Source organism: Talpa europaea (genome assembly GCF_964194135.1).
Source record: "Talpa europaea genome assembly, chromosome: 9".
In the NCBI taxonomy this organism is placed as follows: domain Eukaryota; kingdom Metazoa; phylum Chordata; class Mammalia; order Eulipotyphla; family Talpidae; genus Talpa; species Talpa europaea.
The window spans coordinates 16,951,528-16,977,805 of NC_140076.1; the positions used below are offsets into that span (position 1 = coordinate 16,951,528).

General features: G+C 52.3%; 1 protein-coding gene across 4 annotated transcripts in view; it reads left to right on the forward strand.

Moving 5' to 3' along the window:
* The window catches only part of PTPRU (protein tyrosine phosphatase receptor type U), a gene marked incomplete at both ends in the record, with an annotated part of 77,113 nt that extends 51,842 nt beyond the window's left edge, over positions 1-25,271 (forward strand). For 2 of the 4 annotated variants that reach the window (XM_084243152.1, XM_084243154.1), the window contains 15 exons: positions 4,316-4,506; positions 5,155-5,230; positions 5,749-5,825; positions 11,079-11,115; positions 11,750-11,847; positions 11,932-12,048; positions 13,078-13,232; positions 15,575-15,710; positions 16,199-16,348; positions 16,487-16,660; positions 21,172-21,312; positions 23,393-23,518; positions 23,656-23,813; positions 24,841-24,976; positions 25,209-25,271. In XM_084243152.1, the coding sequence (XP_084099278.1) occupies positions 4,316-4,506; positions 5,155-5,230; positions 5,749-5,825; positions 11,079-11,115; positions 11,750-11,847; positions 11,932-12,048; positions 13,078-13,232; positions 15,575-15,710; positions 16,199-16,348; positions 16,487-16,660; positions 21,172-21,312; positions 23,393-23,518; positions 23,656-23,813; positions 24,841-24,976; positions 25,209-25,271 (1,835 nt within the window). Of the gene's footprint in view, positions 1-4,315; positions 4,507-5,154; positions 5,231-5,748; positions 5,826-7,377; positions 7,396-11,078; positions 11,116-11,749; positions 11,848-11,931; positions 12,049-13,077; positions 13,233-15,574; positions 15,711-16,198; positions 16,349-16,486; positions 16,661-21,171; positions 21,313-23,392; positions 23,519-23,655; positions 23,814-24,840; positions 24,977-25,208 lie in introns of all 4 variants that reach the window. The other 2 variants (XM_084243153.1, XM_084243155.1) reach the window with 2 other exon arrangements.
* Positions 25,272-26,278: the final 1,007 nt, after the last annotated feature.

A 26,278-nucleotide genomic window follows, 5' to 3' on the forward strand; every position in this document is an offset into this window, starting at 1 on the left:
TAAATAATATTCCTTTGTGTGTATAGACCATGTTTAGCTTATCTATTTGTCCATCCACAGATAACTTAGGTTGCTTTCATGGTTTAGCTATTGTAAATAACGATCACGGGTGTACAAATATCTCTGAGACCACGCTTTCAATTCTTCTGGGTGTATATCCAGAAGTAGAGTTGCTGGCTATTTACCAGATGGTAAATCTATTGAAAATATTTTGAGCAGCTGTGCTCAAAAACCATTTTACATTCCCACCAATAGCGTACAAAGGCTCTAACTCCTCTATATCTCACAGATACTTGTTATTTTCTCTTTTTGATATCAGTTATCCTAATAGGCATGAGGTGGGATTGAGTTTTGATTTGTATCTCCCTAATGATGAATGATGTGAAGTTGAGCATCTTTTCATGTACTTCTTGGCCATTGTGTATCATCTTTGGAGAAATGTCTATTTGACCCCTTTGCCCACTTTCGAATTGGGTTGTGTGTGTTAGTAGTTCTCTATGTATGCTGGGTGTTAATTAATCCTTTATCAGATATATCATTTGTAAATATCTTCCCCCACACTGTGAGTTGCCATTTTCACTCTGGATGATGTCTTTTGATGACAAAGTTTAAAACTTTTCGTGAAGTTCAGTTTGTCTATATTTTCTTCTTTGCTTGTGCCTTTGGTGTCATAACCAAGAAATCATTGCCAAATCCAATGTCATGAAGCTTGGCCCCATGTTCTTTTTGGAATCATATAATTTTATTTCTTCCATTCAGATCTTTGATCCATTTGAGTTAGTTTTTCTGTATTTTGTTAAATAAGGGTGTAACTTCATCCTTTGACATGTGGACATTCAGTTTCTCCAGCACAGATGGCACACTTTTAAAATAACACATTTCTAATTGTTGCAAGTGTAGAGAAATGTAGTTGATTTTTGTATGTATATATTTTGGTCTTCTATCCATACTCTTGATAAACTTATTAAATTCTGATTTGTCTGTAGACTCTTTCAGGTTTTCTGAGTGCAATCCAAGGATCTACAAATACTGACAATTTGTTTTTTTCTTTCTCATTTCTTATTTCCCTCCCCACCCTGTCCTCCTTGTCTTTCTGCCTGACACTGGCTGGAATCTGCAGGACTATGTGTAATGGAAGTGGTTATAAGCCAGAATCCTGGTTTTCCTGATTTTAAAAGGACTGTTTCTAACATTAAAACATGGAGAATAGAATTTGCTGTAGGTCTTTGGTAGAAATGCCTTATGAAGTAAACAAATTTCCTTTTGGTTTTTAGTTTGCTAAGAGATTTTATTTTAAATGGATATTCCATTTACCAAATGCTTTTTTCTGCCCTTACTGCGTTATTGTATTTTCTCCTTCAGTTTGTTAATGAGGTGATTTTTAGATTTTCTGATATGAAAATAATCTTAAATTCCTGGGATAAATCTAACTTGGTCAAGATGCATTTTTTTTTTTTAATGTATTGTTTGATTCAGGGTAATTATACTCTTGTTCAAGATTTTGGCCTATAATTTTTTCTTTATCATGCTATTCTTATCTGGTTTTTAGATCAAAATTCTTTATAAAATGCATTGAGTCTTCTTTTCTTTTTTCCTTATTATGAAACATTGGATATTTGACACCTTGAAAGCTTGGGGGAATTCACCTACAAAACAATCTTTTTCTGTTGTTTTCTTTATGGAAAGATCTGTGGTCGAACATTGTTCGTAGAACATCTTGTGTTGCTCTCGAGCTCAGCTGCAAGCTGTCCAGATTTGGCTCTGGCTTTCTCCTCAGGATTCCAATGAGGGGGGATTTTTTGCTTGTCTGGATTTTTTGCTTGTCTTCAGTCATCACAAGCTGATCCCCCACCTGCTTGTGAGGCTGTGTCTGGATGAGCTGCCGGGGCATCCTTAGCCCCTTTCTCCACCTGGAGAGCTCTCTGTGGTGCTGTCGACCTGGTTTCCCCAAAGAGCACTAAGACTCCTGGCTGAGAGTTCTTCTCCGAGCAGAAATCTTTTTTTTGGTGATATCTTAGCGCTTGTCTTATGATTGTCATAGTCAATTCTTTAGAATTATCAAGTTCTGGGCCTAAATCCTAACATGGAGAAGGGCCAAGACAGGAAGGCTCCTCTTGTCAGTCCACTGCCCTGGCCTCTGGACTCCAGGGGCCCCTCCCTTTCCTGGAAACGACCAATGTCAACAGCCCCGTCTGCAGGTGCTCACTGAGTGCTCGGCCCTGGAAGGCTGCTTGCATGCTTTGTCTTTCAGTGTTTATGTCATCATATTGGAGGGTTACAGTTTTATCTTCTCTTGACATGTGAGAATGGAAGTTTAGAGAGAGTAATTAAAATCCTCAGGGTCACATGCAGAGAGCTGGGATTTGATCTGGGGTCAGCTGAGCCCAGAGCCTGTCTCTAATCATATTACACTGTGCTGGCCTGAGACTATTTCATGAAACAAATAAACAAACGAACCTCACTTATTGCCACTTGCTCTTTCCACTCACCTCCTGGAGATTTAAATGCACCCTAACATGTTGGAACCTTGAGTGGTCTGAAAAGAAGCACTTATTTTTGTTTAAACCAGAATTTCAGAGATTCCTCTGAAACACTGAGACCCTCCTCATCCTCCTCATCCTCCTCTTTTTCTTCTTTTCAATGGAATACCCACCACTTAGTCATTTGGCAAGACTAGTGCTTTCTGGAACATACATTGGCAACCAGCACATTATATCTTTGGACCTTGGTTTCCCCATCTGTAAAACTAAAGATTTGGCATCTGACCACGAGGGTGTGAATTGCCTGTGATTTGCCCTCCAGCATAGGAAACAGCTATTTTCAGGCATTGAGGAACAGCAACTTGGGACTGGCTCCTGAGGAAGGAGGAACAAGGCGAGCACTGCTGTTGCATCAAATTTTTTTTTTTATTAAACTTTTTTTTTTTAATAGAGGCATGTTTTATTTATTTATTTGTTTGTTTGTTTGTTTTGTTTATACAAGCACTGGGTACAGTCAGAAGCGCGGGAGGGTGAGAGAATTCACCAGAGCCAGATCGGGGAGCAGAGCGCAGGTTCGATCCCCGGCTGCTCCCCGGCCACCGGAGGAGGGTCCCACATGGCGCGCAGACCTCTCCTGCCGCCTGCTGCTCCCCTCAGCAGTGTACTTCAGTCCTTCTGCCTGCTCTGCTCCCCGCTCTGGCGTTGCATCAACTTTTAACCCTGGTGCAGACAGGGGGTGCAGGTAGGGCACACAGTCTCCCAGATTTAAAAAGACAGAGGTGGGAGCCTGGGAAGTGAAACTGCACTGGGCTCTGTCCTGGTGCCCGTGCATTCATTCTGTCACTCAGGTGTCATAGATTTAGAGCCCAGCACTGGGGAAGGTTCCCCCAAGGAGGGCTGTTTTGATTGTGACCTGGGAGATAAGTATACGTTCATCAGACCAAAAAAGGAGGGGAAAGGTGTTGGAGGCAGAGGGAATAGCGTGTGCGAAGGCATTAAGACAGGAGGGGGCTGGCATCTAGGCCCCAGTAGGAGTCCCCCAGACCTTGCACCTTCTCCAACAGGGAGATGAGTGTTAAGTGTGTATGTGGGATCCAGTGTCCCAAGGTGGGTGTGACTTGAATGGGGCTGGTTTCTCAATCTCAGGACCTGATCTCAGGCACCCGGCTGGGATGTCCTGGGGATGCAGACCCTGAAGAGCCAGAGAGTGGGTGGGCCTGGGGGGAGGGGCAGCTCTCCCTGATGTGGGGGCACTGTGACCCTCTTAACCTCCCCCATAGGCTGAGGCTGCTGCACAGGCTGACAATGGAAATGCTTGCGCAGGAGAAACGCCTCTATTCAGGTGTCTCGCATTTATCTGCAGAGGGGGTGGCGGCAGCTAATTTCGGGATTTGCTTGTCTTTGAATGGGAGTAATTACTAGGAGTTGCCAGTGTTCCGGACTGTTCCTTTGAAGAGGGAGAGGCAGGGAGGTGGGGGAGGGGATCCCTCCCGGCTTCTGCTGAGTGCTGCCCCCTGCAGGCAGCGTGGTGAAGTCAGGGATGTGGTCCTGCTGGGGAGCAGTGGGGTGGAAAGAGGGGGGAGCACAGGATCCCAGCAGGCAGGGCTGGGCTGAAGGACCCCCAGAGGTGATGTGATCCGACCCACATTTTTTACAGAAGGGAAAACGGAGGTGCAGAGGCCAGGCTCACCCAGGCTGGGCGCAGCTAGCCTGCTTGGCTCCAGAGAACCACCCAGCTGGCCTGCAGGGTGGCAGTGCTCCCTTCCTTCCCTTGGCCCTGCAAGTCCATCTGGGGTCACCGAGGCAGGAACTTCTTTCCCTTTCTCTGACTACAGGGGACCAGCGCAGTGGTGGGGTCACCGAGGCCAGCAGTCTGTTGGGGGGCTCACCCAGGCGTCCGTGTGGCCGGAAGGGCTCCCCGTACCACACGGGGCAGCTGCATCCCGCTGTGCGTGTGGCTGACCTTCTGCAGCACATTAACCAGATGAAGACGGCTGAGGGTTACGGCTTCAAGCAGGAGTACGAGGTGCACGGCCCCAGCCCGGCCAGACTGCTGCCAGCACCTTGGCCAGCTGCTCCTCTCTGCGGACCTGACACTGGCAATGGGTGGACTCTACTCTGGCTGCCCCCAATTCATCCCAGCCCTTTTGATCTTCCCTTCATTCCAATCTCAGACTGCCCTGATTTCTACTTTCTAACCCTGCCTTGAAATCTGGCCTTGAATTCTATCTCACTCTGCCTCTGGATCTCGATCATGATTCCATCTTCACCCTCCCTGGAACACAGGCCCTGATTTCCACCGTAACTGCAGTGGACCTTAAGCCTCCTCCTGAGCTGGACTCCTGTGCCACCTCCATCTGGACACCAGCACCCAGCCTTATTTTTGTCCCCCACTGTTGCCTTCTTTTCAACTAAACCTGACTCTCATTCTAAAATGTCTCTGAACTCTGCCCCTCTTTTCTCATGTCCCTGCCCCCACCCTTGGTTCTGAACTTGGTCCCTCTCTGATAAAAGATATCCAGTGACTTTCTCTCCGGCCTCAAGCTTGTCCCTGAACCTGACTTTACTGTTGTCCTGTCCCCATCCTGCCATATCATGCTGGCTGAGGGGGAAGGGGGGTTCTTATGGGTGAGGGGGTTTCCTTCCTACTGACTACCACTTTCCCTTCTGGCAGAGCTTCTTTGAAGGCTGGGATGCCACAAAGAAGAAAGACAAGGTCAAGGGCAGCCGGCAGGAGCCCATCCCTGCCTGTGAGTCTTGGGGAAGGAGGGCCCTGGATGTGGGGCAGTGGGCTGGAGGGAGCAGGCAGAGGCGCACAGCGAGCGTGCACACTGGGGCCCCACAGAGATGAGTTCTGGACCTACCCCGTTCTTGAGGACCTACTACCTGTCAAGCTGTGTGCTGAGCTCACACCCATTAGGTCACTCATTCTTCTCAATGTCTCTGGGAAGTGGGACATGTAAACTCTACAGATAAGGAGACTGAGACTTGAGAGGTTAGACCCCTTACCCAAGCTCACTTAGCTAGTCCTTGCCTCACACCACATGCCCCCAGGCCTCCTTGACTTCGTAGCCCAGACCCTAACCCTTGGGCACCCTGCTTCCCGAGGTGCTGAGAGCCTGCTGGTCAGCCCTGAGCTTCTAGTTTCCCTGGCCACCAGGCCTGGCCCCATCCCTGGCCTCCAGGAAACGTGTTCTGCCTGCCCCAGCTCCGGGCTTCTTATTTCTGCCCCTGCCCATCCCATGGCACCTGTGCTGTGTTTTTCCAGATGATCGGCACCGAGTGAAACTCCACCCGATGCTGGGAGACCCGGATGCCGACTACATTAACGCCAACTACATAGACGTGAGTGCTGAGCCCGTCATCACCGCTGACCCACCCTGCCCGCTCCAGCTTGCAGTCCAGGCAGGGCAGGGGCCTGTCGGGGAATAGATGAAGCTTCACATGCTGGGTTCCTAGCGCCCCTGCCTCTAGCAGTCAGTGCCAGGAACCTCAGAGGAGGGGTACCAAGTGGGCATGGCCATCAGGAGGCTTCCCAAATGGGGAACTTTACCTCAGCAATGGGGCCTTCAGTGAAGCAGAACAGTGGGAAGAGGGTAGATGGCTAGGCCTGGAGGTGAGGCAGGGCCCCCTCTCCATGAGGGGCCCATGGGCACGGAGGTAAAATTCTCTGATACATGGTGAGGCTGAAGATAGGTAGGGGCTGGACTGTGAAGGCCTCACGTGGCAGGCTAAGGAGTTTGGGCTCCTTCCTAGGGACACAGAGAGTCTCTGAAAGTGTCTTGACCATGGCCAGGGTGGAACTTTGAGAATAATAACTTGTGTTTATTGAGCAGGTACTGCGTGCCAAGTACTGTGTTAAGCACTTTATATCACATATATTAATTTTATGTAATCTCTACCCTACAAGGTAGCATTATGACCTCACATTACAGGTGAGGAAACAGGCTCAGAGAGGTGAAGCTACTTGTCCTAGGTCACGCAGCTAGTGAGTAGTCGAGAAGGCACTCAAATCTTAGCCTCTGTGTCTGCTCCCCAAGTATGGATGAGGGTGGAAGGGGCCAGGAGTCTGGCCACACTCCCCCTGCCTACAACAGACCACATTTGAGAGAGTCATGTATTCATTGATCAGATGTACTTTGAGCACCTGCTATGTGCCAGGCAGTGTGCTGGCCACCGGGGTTATATCAGTGAGCAAGACTCTGCTTTCCTGGGATATAAAGATTCTAGTGGGGGACACACAAGCATATCCCCAATAAAATAACTTCAGAGTAGATGGAGAAAAACAGGTCAGGAAAGACCTGTTTCCCTGGGTCACACAGCAAGTAAGTGGCAGTGGCAGGGCCTGGGGGCGGAGGGCCTGAGCTGGCGCTGGGTGCCTGGAGAGGAAGGAAGCAAGGAAGGAAGGAAGGAAGGGATGAGCCAGGCAGGAGCAGCCTGAGCAAAGGCCTGAGGTGCGTAGGAAGAGGAAGGTGTGTATCTGGGAGCTGGGCTACGCAGGGACTCTGGAGATGACCTCCCTCTTCTTCACCTGCTCCTGGGGCCAGACATGCTACCCATGGTTTCCAGAATTGCTCGCCTTCTCCCTCGCCTCCCATCCTCTCCCTCGCCTGGGCTGTGGGCTGGGCCTGGCCTCTCAGACTTGGGCAGCTTTGGTGACAGGGGACTCTCCTCGGTCTCCTCAAGGCCCCAGTCGGCTTCTTCTTGGGCCTCGGCAGGGACACACCCTCGCCCCCTCCAGCCCACCAGGCCCTCCCGTCTCTGCTCTGCCTCCACTGCTCGCATCGCCCCTTCTGGCCACTCCTGTGCTCACTCCTATGCTCTGTCTACCTCATCTGCCTCTGGCCTAATAGCTGTCTCTTTTGCTTTATACTGTTCCCTCACTGGAATCATTAAGATTCGGATAAACCGTGAAGTAAGTATCTCTCCCCGCCTCCTCCCACAACTCCCACACCTCCTCGTCCTGTCTGTCTGACCGGCTGTGTCTCAGCCTCTCACAGTCTCTGGCTGTCTCTCTCTCTGTCTCTGTCCTCTTTCCTCTCCACCTGTGCCCAACACCGGCCGTCCATTTCAGGCGCCTGGCCAGGGGCCACCCAGGGCTGAACATGCGACACTTTCCCTATTGTAAGCGCTTCCTTCCCCTCCTCCACTGCCCTACACAGGGCAACAGTGTGGGGGTGCTCCCCGGGGCCCCATTCTGTACCGACTACTGCCTCTGTCACCTTTGTCCCCAGCCCTTCTCTTCCTGAGTCCTCACTAGCTACACCTGCTGTGGGCCCGGGGAGGGCTGGGCGGGAAGCTGCCCTGGACGCCCAATCTCTTCTGCTTCCAGAAGCATGATGGACTGGCCAGGCCCCCGCAAACTTGTTTCCCTTGTATTCAAGCCCCTTTGTGATCAGTTGAAACTCAACTCTAACCACTCTACCCTCAATTTAGCCCTAATTTGAATATTTCATTTCTAGGGATCAACATGGATATTCGATTTTTTATGAGTTTGTCATCTATTGACTTTTTTAAGAATATTAAAAAAAAACCCTAGTTCATTTAATGAACCTCTGACTTGATCCTTAGCATATGTGTTTTTGATGTAGTGCCCAATGGCTGAGGGGGAGTGTCTGTTCTTTTGTGGGTACCTTCTCTATTTTAGCTACTTTTTTCTTTTCAAACTTTTGTCCTTTTGTGATTGTAAACAATACAGTTCATGATGAGACTTTTAGACAACACGGAGGTGCTCAATCTACAGAGTGATAGGTCCCCGCAGTGACATCTCTCAGAGATGCCCGTTATCAGATGCACCCCAGACTGCCCTCCTCCATGTGAACAGTTGGTTTGTAAAGTTCTCAAATTCAGACAGGCTGTCAGGCCCACGAAGGGCGTGCACCGCAGCCCAGTGCCCGAGTGGGGGAGGAGGCATTCAGGTGGTCACACTTTCCATCCAGTTTCCACGCCACACACCATTCTCTCCCATTTGGCTCCTTGTTGTCTTACAAATGCTCTTGGGAGACTTGGCTTCCTTACTACAGCCGAGCATCCCTCTGGGCCAGGCCCCTTACCCTCTTCATCTGCAGCACTGCAAGTGGGGTCCCATGTTTGGCAGACGAGAAAAATTAAGCGACTTTGTCACAACTGTACCGCATTTAACTGACAGAGCTGGGCCTCAAACCCAGCCCAAACCCTCCACCAGGGGGTTGATGCAAGGGTCAGCCCCCTCAGCTCCTCCCACAGACCCCAAGGAGGGCTTGGGAGGCAGCCCTAGAGCAGGCTCTGTGACACGCTAATGCCGACTGTGAGGACCAATGCTCCTTCAAGTTGGCCTCTGAGTGTGCTCAGGCGATCACTTAGCGTCCTTTTTTTTTTTTTTTTAAGATTTTTATTCATTTATACAAGAACCAGGGTGCAGGCCAGATGAGCGGGAGGGTGAGAGATTTGGGGACAAAGACAGATTTGGGGAACAGAACAGGCAGATAGGCTGAAATACACTGCTGAGGGGAGCAGTGGGCAAGACAGGAGAGGTCTGCTTGCCATCTGGGTATCTCCATGGCCGGCGGGGATCGAACCAGCACTGCAGAGGCTGTGGACAGCTTCACAGCGCTGTGCTCAACTGCCTGCACCATCAGGGAGGCCTGACATTTATAGTCCTTTAAAATTACATCATTTTAAATTTCCAGTTCAGTGTCATCTATGTGATAGTAATCGTGCAATAATGCATGGATGCAATGAAAAAGTTAACATGCAGAGATGAAGGTTTAGATCTATCTAAAATCTTGTCTTCCAGCCAGCATTTTGGGTGGTGGCACCATGCCGGGCACAGCTAGGCAGGGACGGGTGAGTTAGAGGAGACACTTGTTCTCATGTGGAATTCTTAGGCAAACTGGTTTTAGGTGGAGTGACCTGTCCTTCCCCCTCCCCCGCCTCCCGTGGCCAGCGCTGAGCTTGGAAGGGCAGTCGCTGGCAGCACCTTCAGTGGGCCCTCCTCAGCCTCCACCTGGCCTTTCCCTCTGACCCCAGTCGCTCACCACCTCTGCGGGGGACTTGGAACAGAGGCAGCAGCTGGGGAGACAGTAGGAGGGAATCAGGCTGGAACTGAAGTTCCAGGAGTGAGGACTCCCCAGTGACTCTGGGAGGCTTTTTATCATCGGCAGATTTTACGTGTTGGTCACTTTCAGGGGAAGGGTATGGAGGTGCAACAGACTCTGCAGTGCATGCCCTGCTGCTCTCCTTAGGCTGTAGAGGACAGGGCTTTGGCAAGGCTGAGGGTCTGGCTCTGCAGTGTTTTGAGGCCCAGTTTTGCCTGCACCTGGGAAATGGTAGGACATACACAACCCCAGGCCCCACCCCAGACCTTTTGAATCTGAATTTACCTTTTAACAAGATCTGGGGGAGTGGGGGGTCCCATGTGCACATTCAAGTTTGAGAAGCACCCCCTTAGTACCCAGAGCCACATGGCTGCTGCTTGGCCGAGCTCCACGGGGACCCAGGTCAACTTGACTCTAAGACTCAGATTTTTAACTTCAATGTCCCAGGAATCCTCCCCAGAAATCCTCTGTTTGGATCTTCGTGGGTGCTCTCTGGCTCTTTGGCCTGTAAAGGCACAATAAATGCTGACCCTTGCTTGCCACAGTTGCAGACCCTTGACATACGTTACTTTATGTACTCCTCCCAGCAGCAGGAGAAGGTTGGAGCTGTCCCTCCATTTTAGTACCATAAGACTTAAGGTTTCGAGAAGGGAAGTTTGCCTGAGGGCATAGGGCTAGTGAGAGCAGCCGGAGTTGGGATTTGCACCCTGGCAGTCTGACTCCAGGGCTCCCAGGGCCTGGGATGCTCACAGTGCTGGAGGAGTTTTGGGGAGCTGTGTTGAGGTGTGGCTGAGCTTGGCTGTTTTCTTGTGCTGGCTCTGCAGCCCTTCTTTCCTATCCGGGGGAAGGGGGGGGACCACGTTACCTGGGTGTGGGCTCTGTGCCCCTGAGGGATGAGGCCATGTGGGCAGGACTTCATGGCAGCTGTGGCACTAGGGCTGGCATGGGAGTCTGGCTGGCTCCTCTTCTCAGTCTGAGGGCTTTGGGGATGGAGGATAAAGCAGCTCTTGGCCTCTCTTTTGTGGGAGATCATGCAGGTAAAGTGCTTAGCACAGTGCATGACCAAAATCATTCCTTTGAAAGATTTAACAATTTATCAGAGGATCATGGGCAACCCCAGTGCTCATTTGTTCCCAACCTACCCCAAATTAGTGCCTCTGGGGCTTTGGGGACAGGGCAGGGTCACCCTGCACTTTGTCTCCAAAGAGCAACTGAGTTGTAAGCAGGTTTTGGATAATTATCCCCAGTCTGTGGACAGGGAGACACTAGACCCCTAAATGAGTCTCCTTCCTAGGCTACACACAAAGGTGGGTTTATACCTGCACCACTGATGTCCCAGCTGCACTTTCCCTCCTTACTTGGGAATGGGAGGACAGTGTCCCCCTGGCTAGGAGTCCCCGGGGAAGCAGTGGGGCAGTTCCCTGGGGTGTGTGTGCTGCTTCTGGGACAGGAGGGCAGAGGAGACTGAGGGAGCGAGGGGCTGCCCCCTGGAGTCTTAACATACCCTCTTTTCCTGTTCCAGGGTTACCACAGGTCCAACCACTTCATAGCCACTCAAGGTACCTGGCACCTCTGCCGTCGGCCCCCATCTGCCTCCGTGTGCTGGAATGCCCTCTGCCTGCCCTGTGGATCTGCTTGATTCCCTGTCTGTCTGTCTGTCTGTCTCCCTGCCTGGCTAATCCCCACTCTGGCTGGGTTTTCTGGAATCTGGCCATCCGTCTCTACCCCCTCTTGTGTGTGCATCTCCCCAGTGTGCTCAGGCCATCTGCACTTCCCCTGGCATCTGTTTGTCTCCAAGGTGGTGCATGCAAAGGGACTGGCCAGGCTGGTCTTCAGGGGTGGGGCTTGTGCCTCTTAGTCTGGTGCTGCCTGATCCTTCTGGCTGGATCCCCCTGACTGTCCATCTGTCTCTCCCTCCTGGAGACTTATACCATGGACTAAGGGTCTGGCCCTTTAGCTCTGCCTTGTGGGCTCTACTTAGGATAACTGGGGTCTCCAGCCAGGCCCTTCCTGATACTTGCCATTCCCAGGGCCCTCCAGGGATCAGTTGGTGGTAGGGGTGTGTATGGGGTGAGCACAAAATCCCCACTGGGGTTCAGGAACCTCCTGGCCTGGGCTGGTGGTGCTGGGCAGCAGATGTGCCGGCTCTTGGTGGAGACCTTATGACAGAGACAGGCCCCTATGTGCCCCCAGGGCCGAAGCCCGAGATGATCTACGACTTCTGGCGCATGGTGTGGCAGGAGCACTGTTCCAGCATCGTCATGATCACCAAGCTGGTAGAGGTGGGCAGGGTAAGCGGGGCTGGTGGGTGTGGGGAGGCAGGGTGGGCTGGGGCCAGCGAGGAGCCCTCCGAGCTTGTGCTGTGGGGGCTCCAGGTGAAATGCTCACGCTACTGGCCGGACGACTCGGATATGTACGGAGACATCAAGATCACGCTGGTGAAGACGGAGACGCTAGCTGAATATGTCGTGCGCACCTTTGCCCTGGAACGGGTGAGTCTCCTGTCCCCCATCCCTCCAGATTGAGCCCACCTTCCCACCACTCCTAGGCCCCCCCAACTCCGAGCACGAGGCTGAAGAGGGTACTGCTGTACTCCCCAGCACAGTGGCTTCATGGTAACCACAGGGAGTGCAGTGGAAGAGGGATGGTGCCCGCTTCTTGACTGGAAACTCTAAGAGGAAGTCAAATGATGACGATGATGACAATAGCTGCTGGGCACTATGCTCAGCCCATTGCACGTATTGTCTAAGCCTTGAAAAGCTCTGCAGGGTCAGGGTTTACCACCAGCCTCATTTTACAGATCAGGAAAGTAAGGTTCAGCATGGTGATGCCCCCCAGGAGAGCCCATGGGGCCAGTGATTGGCAGGATCCTGGCCATGATCCCATGGGATCCACATAGAAAGGACAGCTTTCTCCCTTTACACTAAGACCAGAGAATCAAGACCTTCTCCTAGGGTTCACCACAGGGGGTGGCAGAGGTGGGCCATTAATATCACGAGTTTAGACATCAGGCAAATCCAGGCCCACATCTGCATAGCATCTGTTTGTCTAACCCGTCCAACCTCAGGCAGTGGTCCCCCTCGTTGAGGCCTCGTTTTCTCTCCAGTACAATGAGGCATTAATGTCCTCTGCATAAGTCTATTCTTGGGATTTTTTTAAAATTTATATAATAGCTGGGGTATAGGCCAAAGGTGCGGGAAGGTGAGAGGATTCACCAGAGACAGAGTGGGGAGCAGAACAGGCAGGCGGACCAAAAGCACTGCTGAGGGGAGCAGCAGGCGCAACAGGAGAGGTCTGCCGCGCCACATGGGCATCTCTCTGGGAGCTGGGAATCAAACCCGCGCTGCAGAGGCTGTGGACAGATTCACAGCGCTGTGCTCAACCCGCTGCACCACTGGGGAGGCCCTACTCTTGGGACTAATTGAGACCCTGGGGTGAGGTGCTCACCTCAGTGCCTGGCACACAGCGAGTGTCTAATAGATGCAGTAGTGACCCTGTAGTTACTCCTTTTGTCTCCCCAGAGAGGCTACTCTGCCCGGCATGAGGTCCACCAGTTTCACTTCACCGCGTGGCCGGAGCATGGCGTTCCCTACCACGCCACTGGGCTGTTGGCCTTCATCCGGCGCGTGAAGGCCTCCACCCCACCTGATGCTGGGCCTATTGTCATCCACTGCAGGTGGGGAGCTGGGACTCCCAAGGAGGGCTGGGACTAGGGGTGGGGTGGATTCAAGCTCCCTAAAGGAGACTGGGCTTAATTCCTCGTGTTAAGAGACAGAGGACAGGAGCCAATGGCCCCTAAGGAGCTTTTGCCCTTTGAGCTTTGTCTCTGAGATCTGCCCCTGTGTATGCTCCCCAAAGCCTGTGGAGCCCCAAGATCCAGGAGGTGCTGGAGACATGGAGGGGATGGGGCTGTCCAGGCACAAGGCAGGATGGGGTTCGCTTGCTTCCATTCAGCATGTGTTCTGGTTTGGCCCGGGTGCTGGGAAGGACTTTGCTGTCCTCCCAAACACAGTGGGCTTTCCTTATGCCTTGGCCTTTGCCTCTCAGCAGCCCTGGCTTCCACTCCTTCCTTTGCCAACTCCTGTGAACCCAGCTGCCCAGTTTCCTGTCTCTGCTCCCCCCTCCATATCTTCCTTTTATTTCTTAAGTGGGGCTCAGCACCCTGTCCTGTCTCCACTCTCCCTCTGGAGAGTTTGACCTCTAACCCTGCGACTTTGAGGACTCTCCTTGTCCTGATGCCTCTACTTGGGTTCTCATTGGTCCCCATGCCACATGACAGATCCATTCCTCCCCCTGCCCTGCCCCCCACAAATCAGTTTCTTTTTGATTTCTTATTTTTTAAAGATTTATTTATTTATTTATGCAATCAAGAGCTGGGGTCTAGGCCAGAGGTGCGGGGGTCGGGGGTTGGGGTGAGAGGATTCACCAGAGACAGAGTGGGGAACAGAACAGACAGATCTACTGAAATACACTGCTGAGGGGAGCAGTGGGTGAGACAGGAGAGGTCTGCTGTGCCATGTGGGTCATCTCCCTGGATGGGGATCAAACTCATGCTGCAGTGGCTGTGGATAGCTTCACAGTGCTGAGACTCAACCCCTTGCACCACCAGGGAGGCCCTTCTTTTTGATTTTTTAGCTCTCTTTAACATACTTCCTTTTAATTTTGATTTTTAAAAAGATGCTGTCAAAAAAAAATAAAAAGATGCTGTCTTTTTAGATTAAGACTTGATTGATGTGTAATATACTTAAAGTGAAGAGCACAAGTAATACGTGTATGTGTAACTGAATTTTCACAAATTGAACACACCTATGAAATAACCAGCACAATGCAGACTAAGAAATAACATTAATGGCTCCCAGGAGCCCCCTGAGATCCCCTCCAGTCTGTGGCTTATCACTCCCACCCTCCCCAGCAACTGTCCTTATTTCAAAACCATAGATTTGTTTTGCATATTTTTGAACTTTGTATAAATGGAATCGTACAGCAGGTGCTCTTTGGTGTCAGACATCTTTCCTTCAGCCTTATGTTTGTAAGATTCATCCAGTTGCATCATATTCCACTAGATGAATAAATCACGATGTGTCTTATGCATTCTGCTGCGGAGAGGCATTTGGAAGGTTTCTAGTTTTAAGCTATTGTGCTTAGTTGCTGCTGAGCAACATTTTATTTCATGTCTTTGGCCAACATACATTGGCTTTTGGGTGGGTGTGTACAGGAGTAGAATTGCTGTCTGTGCAAACATCCAGCTTAATAGATACTGACCGTTTTCCAAAGGGGTCTTCTGAATGTCAGCCCCCCAGTGTTTGGGGGACCTGGTTGTTATATGTCCTCAACATATAGTACCACCAGTTTCAAGCTTGAAATCTTGGTGTCATCATTGTCTGCTTCCCTTCCCCTGAACTTGGCTCAGTCTGGTGCTGAGCATGGGGATCCTGGAGTTGGACCTCACACAGTCCCGCTGCAGTGAGCTCCCAGTAGCTTCTCAGCCCAGGAAGGCCAGCAAGGTGGCCACAGGAACAGCAGGAGGGGGGTTGATAAGAGCCTGTGCAGATTGCTCTGGTGGCAGCGCAAAAGAATGACATCTGCTGGGAAGGATGGGGGCAGTGTTCCACCAAGCATTTAAGTGGGCATGAGTGTGTGAGGCTTTGAAGGATGCACAGGAGATCTGGGGAGATCCAGGAGGCAGGAATGTTCTTGGATTAAGCTCTGAGCCTCCCCTTTGTCCCTGTGTCCTGTTTGAAGTTGCTGAGTGTCCTCTGCACTCTCCCAATGGTTGCCCTCCTCTCGTTCCTCAGAACGCACCCCAGTTCTGTTCTCTACCACTTTTCACCTGCACTCGCCAGCACCCTTCTCCCTGGCTCCTCCTTGCACAGCATGGGGTCTTTCTGTTACCCCATCCCTGGGTGGTATAGACGTGGGCAGGTCTCCACTGTTCTCCAGGCCTCCCTGTGTGTGTGTCCAGTGGTTCTGGGCTCCCTCCTCAGACTCTGACCTGGCCTGGGGCTGCTTTCTTCCCAGTGCGGGCACCGGGCGCACAGGCTGCTACATTGTTCTGGATGTGATGCTGGACATGGCGGAGTGCGAGGGCGTCGTGGACATTTACAACTGTGTGAAGACCCTCTGCTCCCGGCGTGTCAACATGATCCAGACAGAGGTAGGGTAGGGGCACGGCCCCCTGCCCACATGCCCTCCAGGACTTGGGTCCCTCGTGGAGGAGTGCAAAGCTGGTGGAGCATGTCAGAGGGTGTCCTTTGCTCTTCTCCTCCCTCTGAGCCCCCCTTCCTCTCTCCTGGCCCTGACTTGACCTGCTCACCTCTCAGGGTCTTCCCAAACTCAGTTCCCCTATCTGTGGAGTGAGGTCAAACAGCAGAGGGCCGAGGCCATAGTTCTGCAGCCCAGAGGTGTTTGTATCTTCACTAGACACGTGACCCTGGGCTGTCCTCTTGCCTTCAGGTCTCCTCACGGGGTTGATTGTAAGGATGCAGGTGGCTTCAAGTGGGCTTCATCCAGCCTATAGAAACACACGGCCAGGTGCTACCTCAGAGCACCCCTCTCAGCCTTAAGCTTGCTCCCCGTTCATCACTCCAAAATCTCTAGCTTCTAGTCCCCTCCTGACTCCTCATATGCTGCCCCTCATACTAGGAGCAGTACATCTTCATCCACGATGCAATCCTGGAGGCCTGCCTGTGTGGGGAGACCACCATCCCTGTCAGTGAGTTCAAGGCTACCTATAAGGAGATGATCCGCATTGACCCTCAGAGTAATTCTTCTCAGCTGCGGGAGGAATTCCAGGTGGGGCTCTACTGCATATGTACAGGTGTGCAGTGTGGTTTGTGAGTTTGTGTGTGTGTGTGTGTGCATGCACTGGTTATTTGTGCTCTAGGAGTCATTGAGGGCCACATCACCCCTGTTCCTCTCGCGCTCCCGTAGACCCTGAACTCAGTCACCCCGCCACTGGACGTGGAGGAGTGCAGCATCGCCCTGCTGCCCCGGAACCGCGACAAGAACCGCAGCATGGACGTCCTGCCGCCCGACCGCTGCCTGCCCTTCCTCGTCTCCGCCGATGGGGACCCCAACAACTACATCAATGCGGCCCTGACTGACGTGAGGGCTTGGGGCAGGGCGTGGGCTCTGGGATGCCCCCAGTTTCTGGGAAGGTCCAGGATCCAAGGGGAGGAGCCGAAGACTCTGTGGGTGTCACCCTTTGTCTTTTCTGGGGGCCAGCCCATCGGGTGACCCTCTTATCCCCAGTGATGTTTCATTCAGGGCATTCAAGCCAGTGGTCCCCCTACCTTCCCAGGTGTTGTCTTTGGCCCGAGTGGGGGACTGGGTGGTGGAATTCCAGCGGGATCAGGTCCATCAGAGCCTGAGGTGGGAAGAGTGATTTGGGGGGCATGGTGGGGAGAGGCTCAGAATGAAGGGACTTGGAGCCAGGGGAGCTTGTCCTGGGTGATTGAACTGGAACCTGCCCCAGACCCTGGCCTGAGATGGTCACTTATTACCTGCCCCACTCACCCCTGCCATGGTCTGAGGGTTCAGGAGCCATTAGAAACCCCTCTCTCGCTTCCTTTATTGGGCGTTGCAAGTGGAGCAGGGACTTTAGGGGTCAAAGGTGCTGCTGGGGAAGGGTTCATGAGCATTACCCTTATGCCTCTCCCAAAGTGAGCCAGTGGAGAGAGAGGTGCAGGAGACAGGTGGAGAACAAAAGGTTAAAAAAACCTCGTAACGCTGGAATGTGGCTTTTGCCCAGTGATTAAGTGGACTGGCCACTCCTTGCCCTGCAGTCAGGTAGACTTGTCCTCGTGGATACAGCTGTACAAACTGGCCACCCCCTCGCCATCCAGGATAGGCCTCTACACAGGGCAGGGACAGGAGCAGTTAGAATGAACTGCTTCTAAGGATGGCTGGTCTGGGAAAGGCTGGTCTGAGGAAGGAGCTCAACTGAGCATGCTCAGCCCTTGTTCTGAACCTGCCCTTGGGAGGTGTGAGCTAAAGGGGCTGAGACCACTGGACGGCTCTCCACATGGAATGAGGGCAGTGGAGGGAAGGTCCTCCACAGCAGGTTCCTGGCCAAAGCCCCTGGGGAGGACAGTAAGGGGACAAAGGGGCATCTCTAGAAAGGGGAACTCCCACTCTGGCTTCCAGGGGCCTTTTCTGGTGTGCCCTGAAAGCAAGGGGAGGAGCAGCCCCAGCCACTGGAGGGAGTGGTAGGGGAGGGAGTCCATCGCTGTTGTTGGCGTGGGTGTGAGTACAGCTGTGCACATATCTGGGGGTATCTGGGCCTGCTGAGGGTGTTGGGGCCCTGCAGAGGTAGTATAGGTTGCTGGAGAGTTTTTTTTTTTTTTTATAAATTTTATTGTTATATTCCCCATACAATTGCAGCCCCCCCATTCTGACCCCAATCCCTCCCCTCCCGCCCCCGCCCCCCTAAAAGTGTCTCTGGTTCATAGTTTTTTGTTGATTTTGATTTTCACTTTCTTATAGTTATTCATTTTCCTGGTCCCTTATTTAAGTTTTCTAGATTCCTGCTATGAGTGAGACCATCCGGTATTTTTCTTTTTCTTTTTGGCTTATTTCGCTGAGCATGATCCCTTCCAGCGCCATCCATGTTGCTGCAAATTGCATGTGTTTATCTTTTTTGAATGCTGAGTAATATTCCATGGTATATATGTACCACATCTTCTTGATCCAGTCATCTATTTTTGGGCATTTGGGTTGTTTCCAAAGCTTAGCTATTGTAAACAGTGCTGCTATAAACATAGGGGTGCAGGTGTTCTTTGGAATTGATGTTTCTGTGTCCTTTGGGTAAATACCTAGGAGTGGAATTGCTGGATCATATGGAAGCTCTATGTTTAGTAGGTCCAGAAATCTCCACACAGCTTTCCACAGTGGTTGGACCAGTTTGCACTCCCACCAACAGTGCAGAAGAGTTCCTTTTTCTCCACACCCTCGCCAACATTTGTTGTTGCTAGTTTTTTTAATATGTGCCATTCTCACTGGTGTGAGATGGTATCTCATGGTAGTTTTGATTTGCATTTCCCTGATGGCAAGTGATGTTGAACATTTTTTCATATGCCTGTTGGCCATTTGCATTTCCTCTTCAGAGAAGTTTCTTTTTAGCTCTTCTGCCCATTTTTTGACTGGATTATTTTCTTTGTTGTTGTTGAGTCTCATCAGCTCTTTGCAGATTTTTGTGATCAGTCCTTTATCATTAGTGTGGGGTGCAAAAATGTTCTCCCAGTTGGTGGGGTTTCTCTTTGTTTTTGTTATTGTCTCTTTTGCTGTGCAGAAGCTCTTTAATTTGATGTAGTCCCAGCTGTTTATCTTTGCCTTCACTATCACTGCTTTGGGTTATGTGTCTGTAAAGATGTCTTTGATGTGCAGATCACGTAGTGTTTCGCCTATATTTCCTTCTATATATTTTATGGTTTCAGGTCTTATGTCTAGTTCTTTAATCCATTTTGAGTTGATTTTTGTGTATGGTGTGAGGTAGTGGTCAAGCTTCATTCTTTTGCATGTAGCGACCCAGTTTTCCCAGCACCATTTATTGAACAAACTTTCTTTGCTCCAATGCATATTCTTTGCTCCTTTGTCAAAGATTAGTTGACCATAAATCTGTGGGTTTATTTCTGGATTTTCTATTCGATTCCATTGGTCTGTATGTCTGTTCTTGTTCCAATACCATGCAGTTTTGATGATTATGGCTTTGTAGTATAGTTTGAAGTCTGGGAGTGTGATGCCTCCATTCCCTTCTTTTTTTTTCAGGAGAGCTTTGGCTATTCGGAGTTTTTTGTGATTCCATATGAATTTCATCAATAATTGTTCTATTTCTTTGAAGAATGACATTGAAATTTTGATTGGAATAGCATTGAATCTGTATATTGCTTTTGGAAGGATGGCCATTTTAATAATGTTTATTCTTCCAATCCATGAGCAGGGGATGTCTCTCCATTTCTTTGTGTCTTCTTCTATTTCTTTTAACAGTATTTTATAGTTTTCTTTGTATAGGTCCTTTACCTCTTTTGTTAGATTTATTCCCAAATATTTGATTTTTTTTGTTTCAATAACAAAAGGGATGGTTTTTTTGATTTCTTCTTCTTCAGATTTATTGTTTGTGTATAGGAAGGCTACTGACTTTTGCATGTTGATTTTGTATCCTGCCACTTTACTGAACAGTTTTGGATGGGCACTTAGGAATCTGAAACCTGCCTGCTAGGCCTCTCTTTGGGCCCAGTGTGCTCATCTTCAGATATTGGGCTCATACTGGGGCTCTATGGCCCCTGTATGAAAATGGGCCATCGGATGGAGAAGCTTTCCTGGAGTCCTTGATACCTCAGGCAGTTGTTGCCAGCAATGTAGAGCCTGTTGGCTCATGAGCCAGGAAGCCCAGCAGCCAGAGCCTGGTCTGCAGTGAGCTAGCTTATCAAGGGGCCAGCTGCAGTCTGATTTGGGTGGTCAGGTCAGGCCTGAGTTTTGGAGTCTGGCAGGGCCTGGCCTTGAGAGCCTGCCAGTCAGTCTTTAGAGAGTCTAGGGAATGGGGTTGCAGGAGACCACCATTGGGAGAGGGAGAGAGTGGGGAAGTGAGATGCCAAGGGAGACTTGGGGCTGGAACATTGATGGGGCGAGGCTGGTGCCAGCTCACCTGGCCCGATGAGGTCAGAGCACAAGTAGAGTCAGGGCCTGGGTTGGGGTCTTAGACCCTAACTGGGGGCCAAGAGATTTCTTCATTCAGAGATATTTGTGAACTCCTACAGTGCGCTGGGCGCAGGCCCACCCCCGATATCTCTGCTCCTGAGCCTTGCATTTGGGGGACAATTAGTAAATATGCAATGAAATGCCAGACACTGGTAATTTTACAGAAAGCAACCAGACAGAAGTACTTAATTTTTTTTTTTTTAAGATTTATTTATTTATTTATTTATACAAGCACTGGGTACAGTCAGAAGCACGGGAGGGTGAGAGAATTCACCAGAGCCAGAGCGGGGAGCAGAGCAGGCGGAAGGACCGAAGTACACTGCTGAGGGGAGCAGCGGGTGGCAGGAGAAGTCTGCGCGCCATGTGGGACCCTCCTCTGGTGGCTGGGGATCGAACCGGCGCTGCAGAGGTTGCGGGCAGCTTCGCAACCCAGCGCTCAACCGTTGTGCCACTGGGGAGGCCCAGTACTTAATGTTTTTAATGTGTGTGGTTATTTTTGATGAGGTGATAAGGAGGATCTCTTAGAAGGGGCGACCACTATGCAAAGACCAGAAAGAAGTGAGGAAAAGAGCCATGTCACTATTTGTTCTAGGCAGCAGGAATAGCACATGCAAAGGCCCTGAGGCAGGGAGTAGGGTTGGCCAGCCTCTGCCTCCCACATTGAAGTTCCCATTGCCACCATTTGGGAACCTGTTGCTTTTAGTTCCCAGGGGTAATGGACTTGGGTCTTAGAGGCCTGGGAATTCACCCTGTCAACTTAAACCTCAGCATCTCGGCCAGTCTCTGAGATGGGCCACTGGAGGCAGCCTGGTCCTGTGGGACAGAGTGGTGGTGGGCCGGGTGGGTGAATGGCCTGCAGCAGAGGATCGGGCCATGTCAGGGGTGGTGAACAGGCCCTGCTGAGTCTCATTTCCCTGCAGAGCTACACCCAGAGTGCGGCCTTCATCGTGACCCTGCACCCACTGCAGAGCACCACGCCTGACTTCTGGCGGCTGGTCTACGATTATGGGTGCACCTCCATTGTCATGCTCAACCAGCTGCACCAGTCCAACTCTGCCTGGGTGAGTGTCCCACTGGCTGGGCAGGCAGGCTGCCTGCTGTCCAGGGCCCCAGTGTATGCACAAGCTTACCCCCAAAGTCAGGGACTGGACTCTGCCATTCATTTGTTGAGTGACCTTAAAAGGGTCACCTCCTCCCAGAGTCTGGGTTTCCTTTTCTATAAAATGACACTGTCAGATTGGAGAAAAGCTGGTGTTCTTTATTGAGCACCTGCTGTATGCCAGGGATGTTGCTTTACTTTCATTGGTTTCAGGTATCAAGCGAGTGCTCACACAGAGCTGGGAAGTAGCCAAATTTTGCCCTCACCCCTGGCCTTTCTCAGAGCCTCTGCTTTTCTAGTCCCTCAGCTAAACTGCCCATCATGGGGGCCTTTGAGACAGAATGAAATTCCAGCTTCCTTGCTTTCTGACTGGTCAGTTTCCTTTTTGTGAAGTGGGGGCCATCACAGTTCCTGGCCTCGTGGTTACTGTCAGGACCATGGAGGTCAGATGTAAGATGTTTAACACATAGTAGGCACTCAGTGCATGGCAGGGGTGGAGAAGATGAGGGTTACAGTTGCTTCTGAGGTTGGTTCAGACACTTGCTTGGTGACTTTGGCTTAGGATAGCCAAAGGGGTACCCCCATAAGCTTTTGGGGGCTCCAAAGCTAGAGATCCCTGGAAGTGCTGATGTTCAGCCCTCCTGCCCTGCATGACCATACCCCATCTGGATCTCCTCCCTCCCCAGCGCCCTGTTTCAGGAGGCCAGGAGGGTTTGCTGTAAAATTAGCATGATGGTGCCTGGCGTAGACTCTTAGTTGGTGCCTGGTGTGTAGACTCGTTCACATGGGGCACTTGGTGTAAGTGACCTAGGTCTGCAAGGTAATGGGCTCCAGTCCCTGGGCAGAGATCTGGAGGGAATCCCACACAGAAGAAGCTCACCCTGGCTGAGGCATGGAGGGGAGGGAGCCAGAGAGAGGCTCATGTGAACATTGTGCTCTGGTCACTGGCCACTAGCTCTTCATTTAACCACCTTTGCCCATGCTCTGCTCCCTGGAAGGCACTGTATCAGCCGTGGGGAGACTGAGGGAGGACACATGGTCCTTCTCAGATCTTGCAGTCCAAAGGGAAGCAGCTACAAAAACCCAGTGACAACACAGAGGGCAGGAGCTATCACAGAGTCATTACAGGGGCACAGAGGAGGCCAAATGTATCAGGGAGGGCTTCTTGGAGGAGGTAGTGTCTGGACTGAATTGTGTAGGGAGAGTACAGTTAAGTAGGTGAAGGAATGAGGTTATGAGTGATCCATGGGAAGGGAGCAGCATGTGCCCAGGTCTGAGTGTAAGGGGGTGTCAGGGCCCCGGCCATAAAGAAGAAAGTGGTAACTTCTTGTGAGGCATGGTTCCAGGTGGAAGCATGTGGAGCATGGACTCTTCTGGGAGGATCTTGGAGGTCATTTCACAGATGGAGACATGGGGGCCAGGAGGAGGAAAGATTCTTGCCTGGACTCCATGCAGAGCTGGGGCTCTGGCTCTACTAGCCTGGAGGCCACAGGGATGTGCATGTGTGTGGGCTGAGCTGCCTTTCTCTCAGCTGAGTCTGTGACCTGGGGGGCACCATGCAGGACCCTGACTGTGGTGGAGTCCTGGGGCAGGAGCTGGTGCTGAGCTCCTGCAGCATCAGGGCCTCTGGCCCTCTGTGAGCTGATGCTGGACGGCAGAGGTGGTGAGAGGAGACTGGGGGTGGGGGTGCTGGGTGTGGTCTGAGGCTTGTTTCTGGAAGAAGGCAGCCTCATATAGTGTGTGCACTCACAAGTGTGCTGGGTGTGTTAGGTGTAGCTTAGCTGCAGGCAGGGTCAGTGTGCCAGTTGTGCAGGGATTGTTTCGGCTGCTCGAGTGTGCAGAGCACAGTGGTGCAGGGGTGCACTGCTGTCCGATGGCAGGTGGTGGCGACTGGGGGTATCTCTGGAGGTGAGTCGAGTGAGCAGGTGGATCAGGGTGTGTGGGGCCCCGGGGCAGGTGTGGAGGTCTGGGGGTGTGGGAATGAGTGGAAGCTGCCCTAGACTGGTCTGCTCAGCTCCCCGTCTCTGTGGCCGCACCCCCAGCCATGCCTGCAGTACTGGCCAGAGCCGGGCCGGCAGCAGTATGGTCTCATGGAGGTAGAGTTCGTGTCCGGCACAGCTGATGAGGACTTGGTGGCCCGTGTTTTCCGGGTGCAGAACATCTCTCGGGTAAGTGATCCGGGAGCCCCAGAGTGAGAATCTGGAGTGCCTGGGATGGCCTTTAGTGACCCTCTTAAGGTCACCGGGGTGGGGGGTCTGGTCCCACCGGTGCTCATGTCCCCCCTGCTGGCTGCCCACATCCCCAGCTGCAGGAGGGGCACCTGCTGGTGCGGCACTTCCAGTTCCTGCGCTGGTCGGCGTACCGGGACACGCCTGACTCCAAGAAGGCCTTCCTGCACCTGCTGGCCGAGGTGGACAAGTGGCAGGCTGAGAGTGGGGACGGGCGCACCGTCGTGCACTGCTTGTGAGTGCTGCCCTGCCTCAGGCTGGGCAGGGGTCAGGGAGCTGGGCTCCTGGGGGAGAGAACCCTAAGGCTGGCACCAGAGCCCCCGGGCGGACGGTCACCTGCCCAGGCTCTGCCTGACCAGGCAAGGCAGGACCTGACTCTTCTGGGGGAACCTAGTCTGTTTCCACCCTGGAAACTGCCCTCTGTGGGGTGTTTGACTTTCCAATTTAATTAGTCTTATGTCTTTATTTTACCCTATGATATGGTAGCACACTTTTAAAGCCAGTGGAATTCCATCTTGGTTCATGCAGCTTTCCCATTACTTCATTCACATGCCTCCATTCATAAATTTACCTATTCGCCCATGTCTGGGTGTGCTCCCGCCCCCCCACTTTTTCATGCTTTCAGTGTTACTGCCCCTTCCCAGTGCCAGGCAGGGCATACTAAATGCAAAGTGGGGAGCTGAGTCCGGCAGTGCCTGGCCCTGAAGGGCTTAGGGTTCTATTGGGAGAGACCCCTCATGAAGGGGGCTGAGGGCCTAGCCTAGCCTAGCGCCATTTCCTAAGAGGAACCCCACAGAGCAGGGAGAGAGACAGGAGGGTCCCTGTGTGTGAGAGGCTGAGGTTTGACTTGGCATGTGTGCCTGTACCTGTGTGTGTGTGTGTGTGTGTGCGCACGTGTGCGCGTATGCGTTCTTGGGGTTCATTTCCATCCTGCTCTCCCGGCTTTTGCTTGATCCCACTCGACCTCCTTGTTGCTGTGTTTGTCTCAGTGTCTTTCTCTTGGATTGTGCCTGGCCTCCTTTCAGGTGTGCTGGCTGCTTCTCCTGGAAGCTCTGTCTTCCTAGGTGCCTTTGGGTGCCCCCTTCACCTCAAAGTCCTATTCTTACCTTTGGCTCCTCCGCCCTCTCCCTCCTGAGTCTCCGGCCCTTTCCCTACTGAGGCCCCTGCCCCCTCCCTCCTGGCTACCCTGGCCCTGCCTTTAACCTTTGACTTGCCCCCACTCCTCCCAAACCCGACCCCAAACATTTCTCTCTCTCATGAAGAAACGGGGGCGGCCGCAGTGGCACCTTCTGCGCCTGCGCCACGGTCCTGGAGATGATCCGCTGCCACAACCTGGTGGACGTTTTCTTTGCTGCCAAAACACTTAGGAACTATAAGCCCAACATGGTGGAGACTCTGGTGAGAAGCCTCGTCCCGTGCCCGGCCACTTCAGTGCCCATTCTATGTCCAGTGGGTCCCTTGGTGCCCACGCTTCCATGTCTGGGCCCCATGATTGGGCCTTGGGTTCTAGTCCTGTGGTGCCCAAATGGCTACCCCCGCCTCCCCCTCCCCGCCAAGGTTGGCTCCTGCTCGCCCTCTCTCCCTGGTGCCGGGGCGGTGCAGTCTGCTGATGTCCTCTCTTCCTCCCCAGGATCAGTACCACTTTTGCTATGATGTGGCGCTGGAATACCTGGAGGGGCTGGAGACAAGATAGCGGGGCCCTTGGCCTGGGGCATCCCCGGCACACTCAGGACCAAGCCCCCATCCCAGACCGACGAGGACGACCTGCGCCCCCATCTCTGCTCCACCAGAACCCCCACAGGGAAATCACTGGAGTGGGCACTGGGTCCACATGGTGTCCCCTTTCGCTGTGGGTAGGGCCTCTCACCATGGCAGGTGGGCAGGTGGAGCGACGAGGCGGAACTTTGCAAGACGGCAGCCTTGCCCCACTGCCATCGGGTCTTGCAGGCCTGTGCGGAGGCCTGGCACTTCCTGGCAGAGTGACAGGGGCTCAAAACGACTGGCTCTGGAGGGCCCAGGCCCGAGCCCCTTGATTCCCAGTCTTGTCAGAGATGAGTAAGGCCCAGTATAGTGTGTGCCAGGCCAAGGTTTCCACCCCACCTGGCTTCCTCTGGACGTGGGTAGACAGGGCACTGGGACTTGGCATCTAGATCCCATCAGTCCAGCCCCTGAAGGCCTGGGGCAACTGGGCTCTGCTCTGATTCGTGAGTGGATACGTCAGACTGACCCTCCCCAGGGGGGAGCCAGAGCTCCCTCCTCCATCACTGTCCCTGCAGCCCTGAGGATGTTTTGCTTACCATCCCTCCCACTTCTGCTTCCCTGACTTGTGTGCTGAGCTTCCTGACACAGGATCTGCCCACCCTGCCCGGCCCTATGTGGGGCCCCTCCCTGCCCGAGCCAGTCCCTGCAGAGTGAAGTCACCTCAGCCCCTGGCCTCTAGCTTTCAGGCCTCACCAGCCAGGTCCTGCTCTGCCTTCGCCAGTGACAGTTATCCAGGCTGAGTGACAGCCCCGGGAGTTGAAGTCTCTGTGGGAGGGGGCACTGCTAGGTTAGGGGTGCTCACCACCTCCAGAGCTCCGAGGAAGACGGTGTATTTTGGGATGGAGGATCAATGTTTTTTGTTTATTTTGTAATTTTCTGATGGGTAGGTGGGAAGGTCTCTTTAAAATGGGGCAGGCCACACCCCATTCCGTGCCTCAA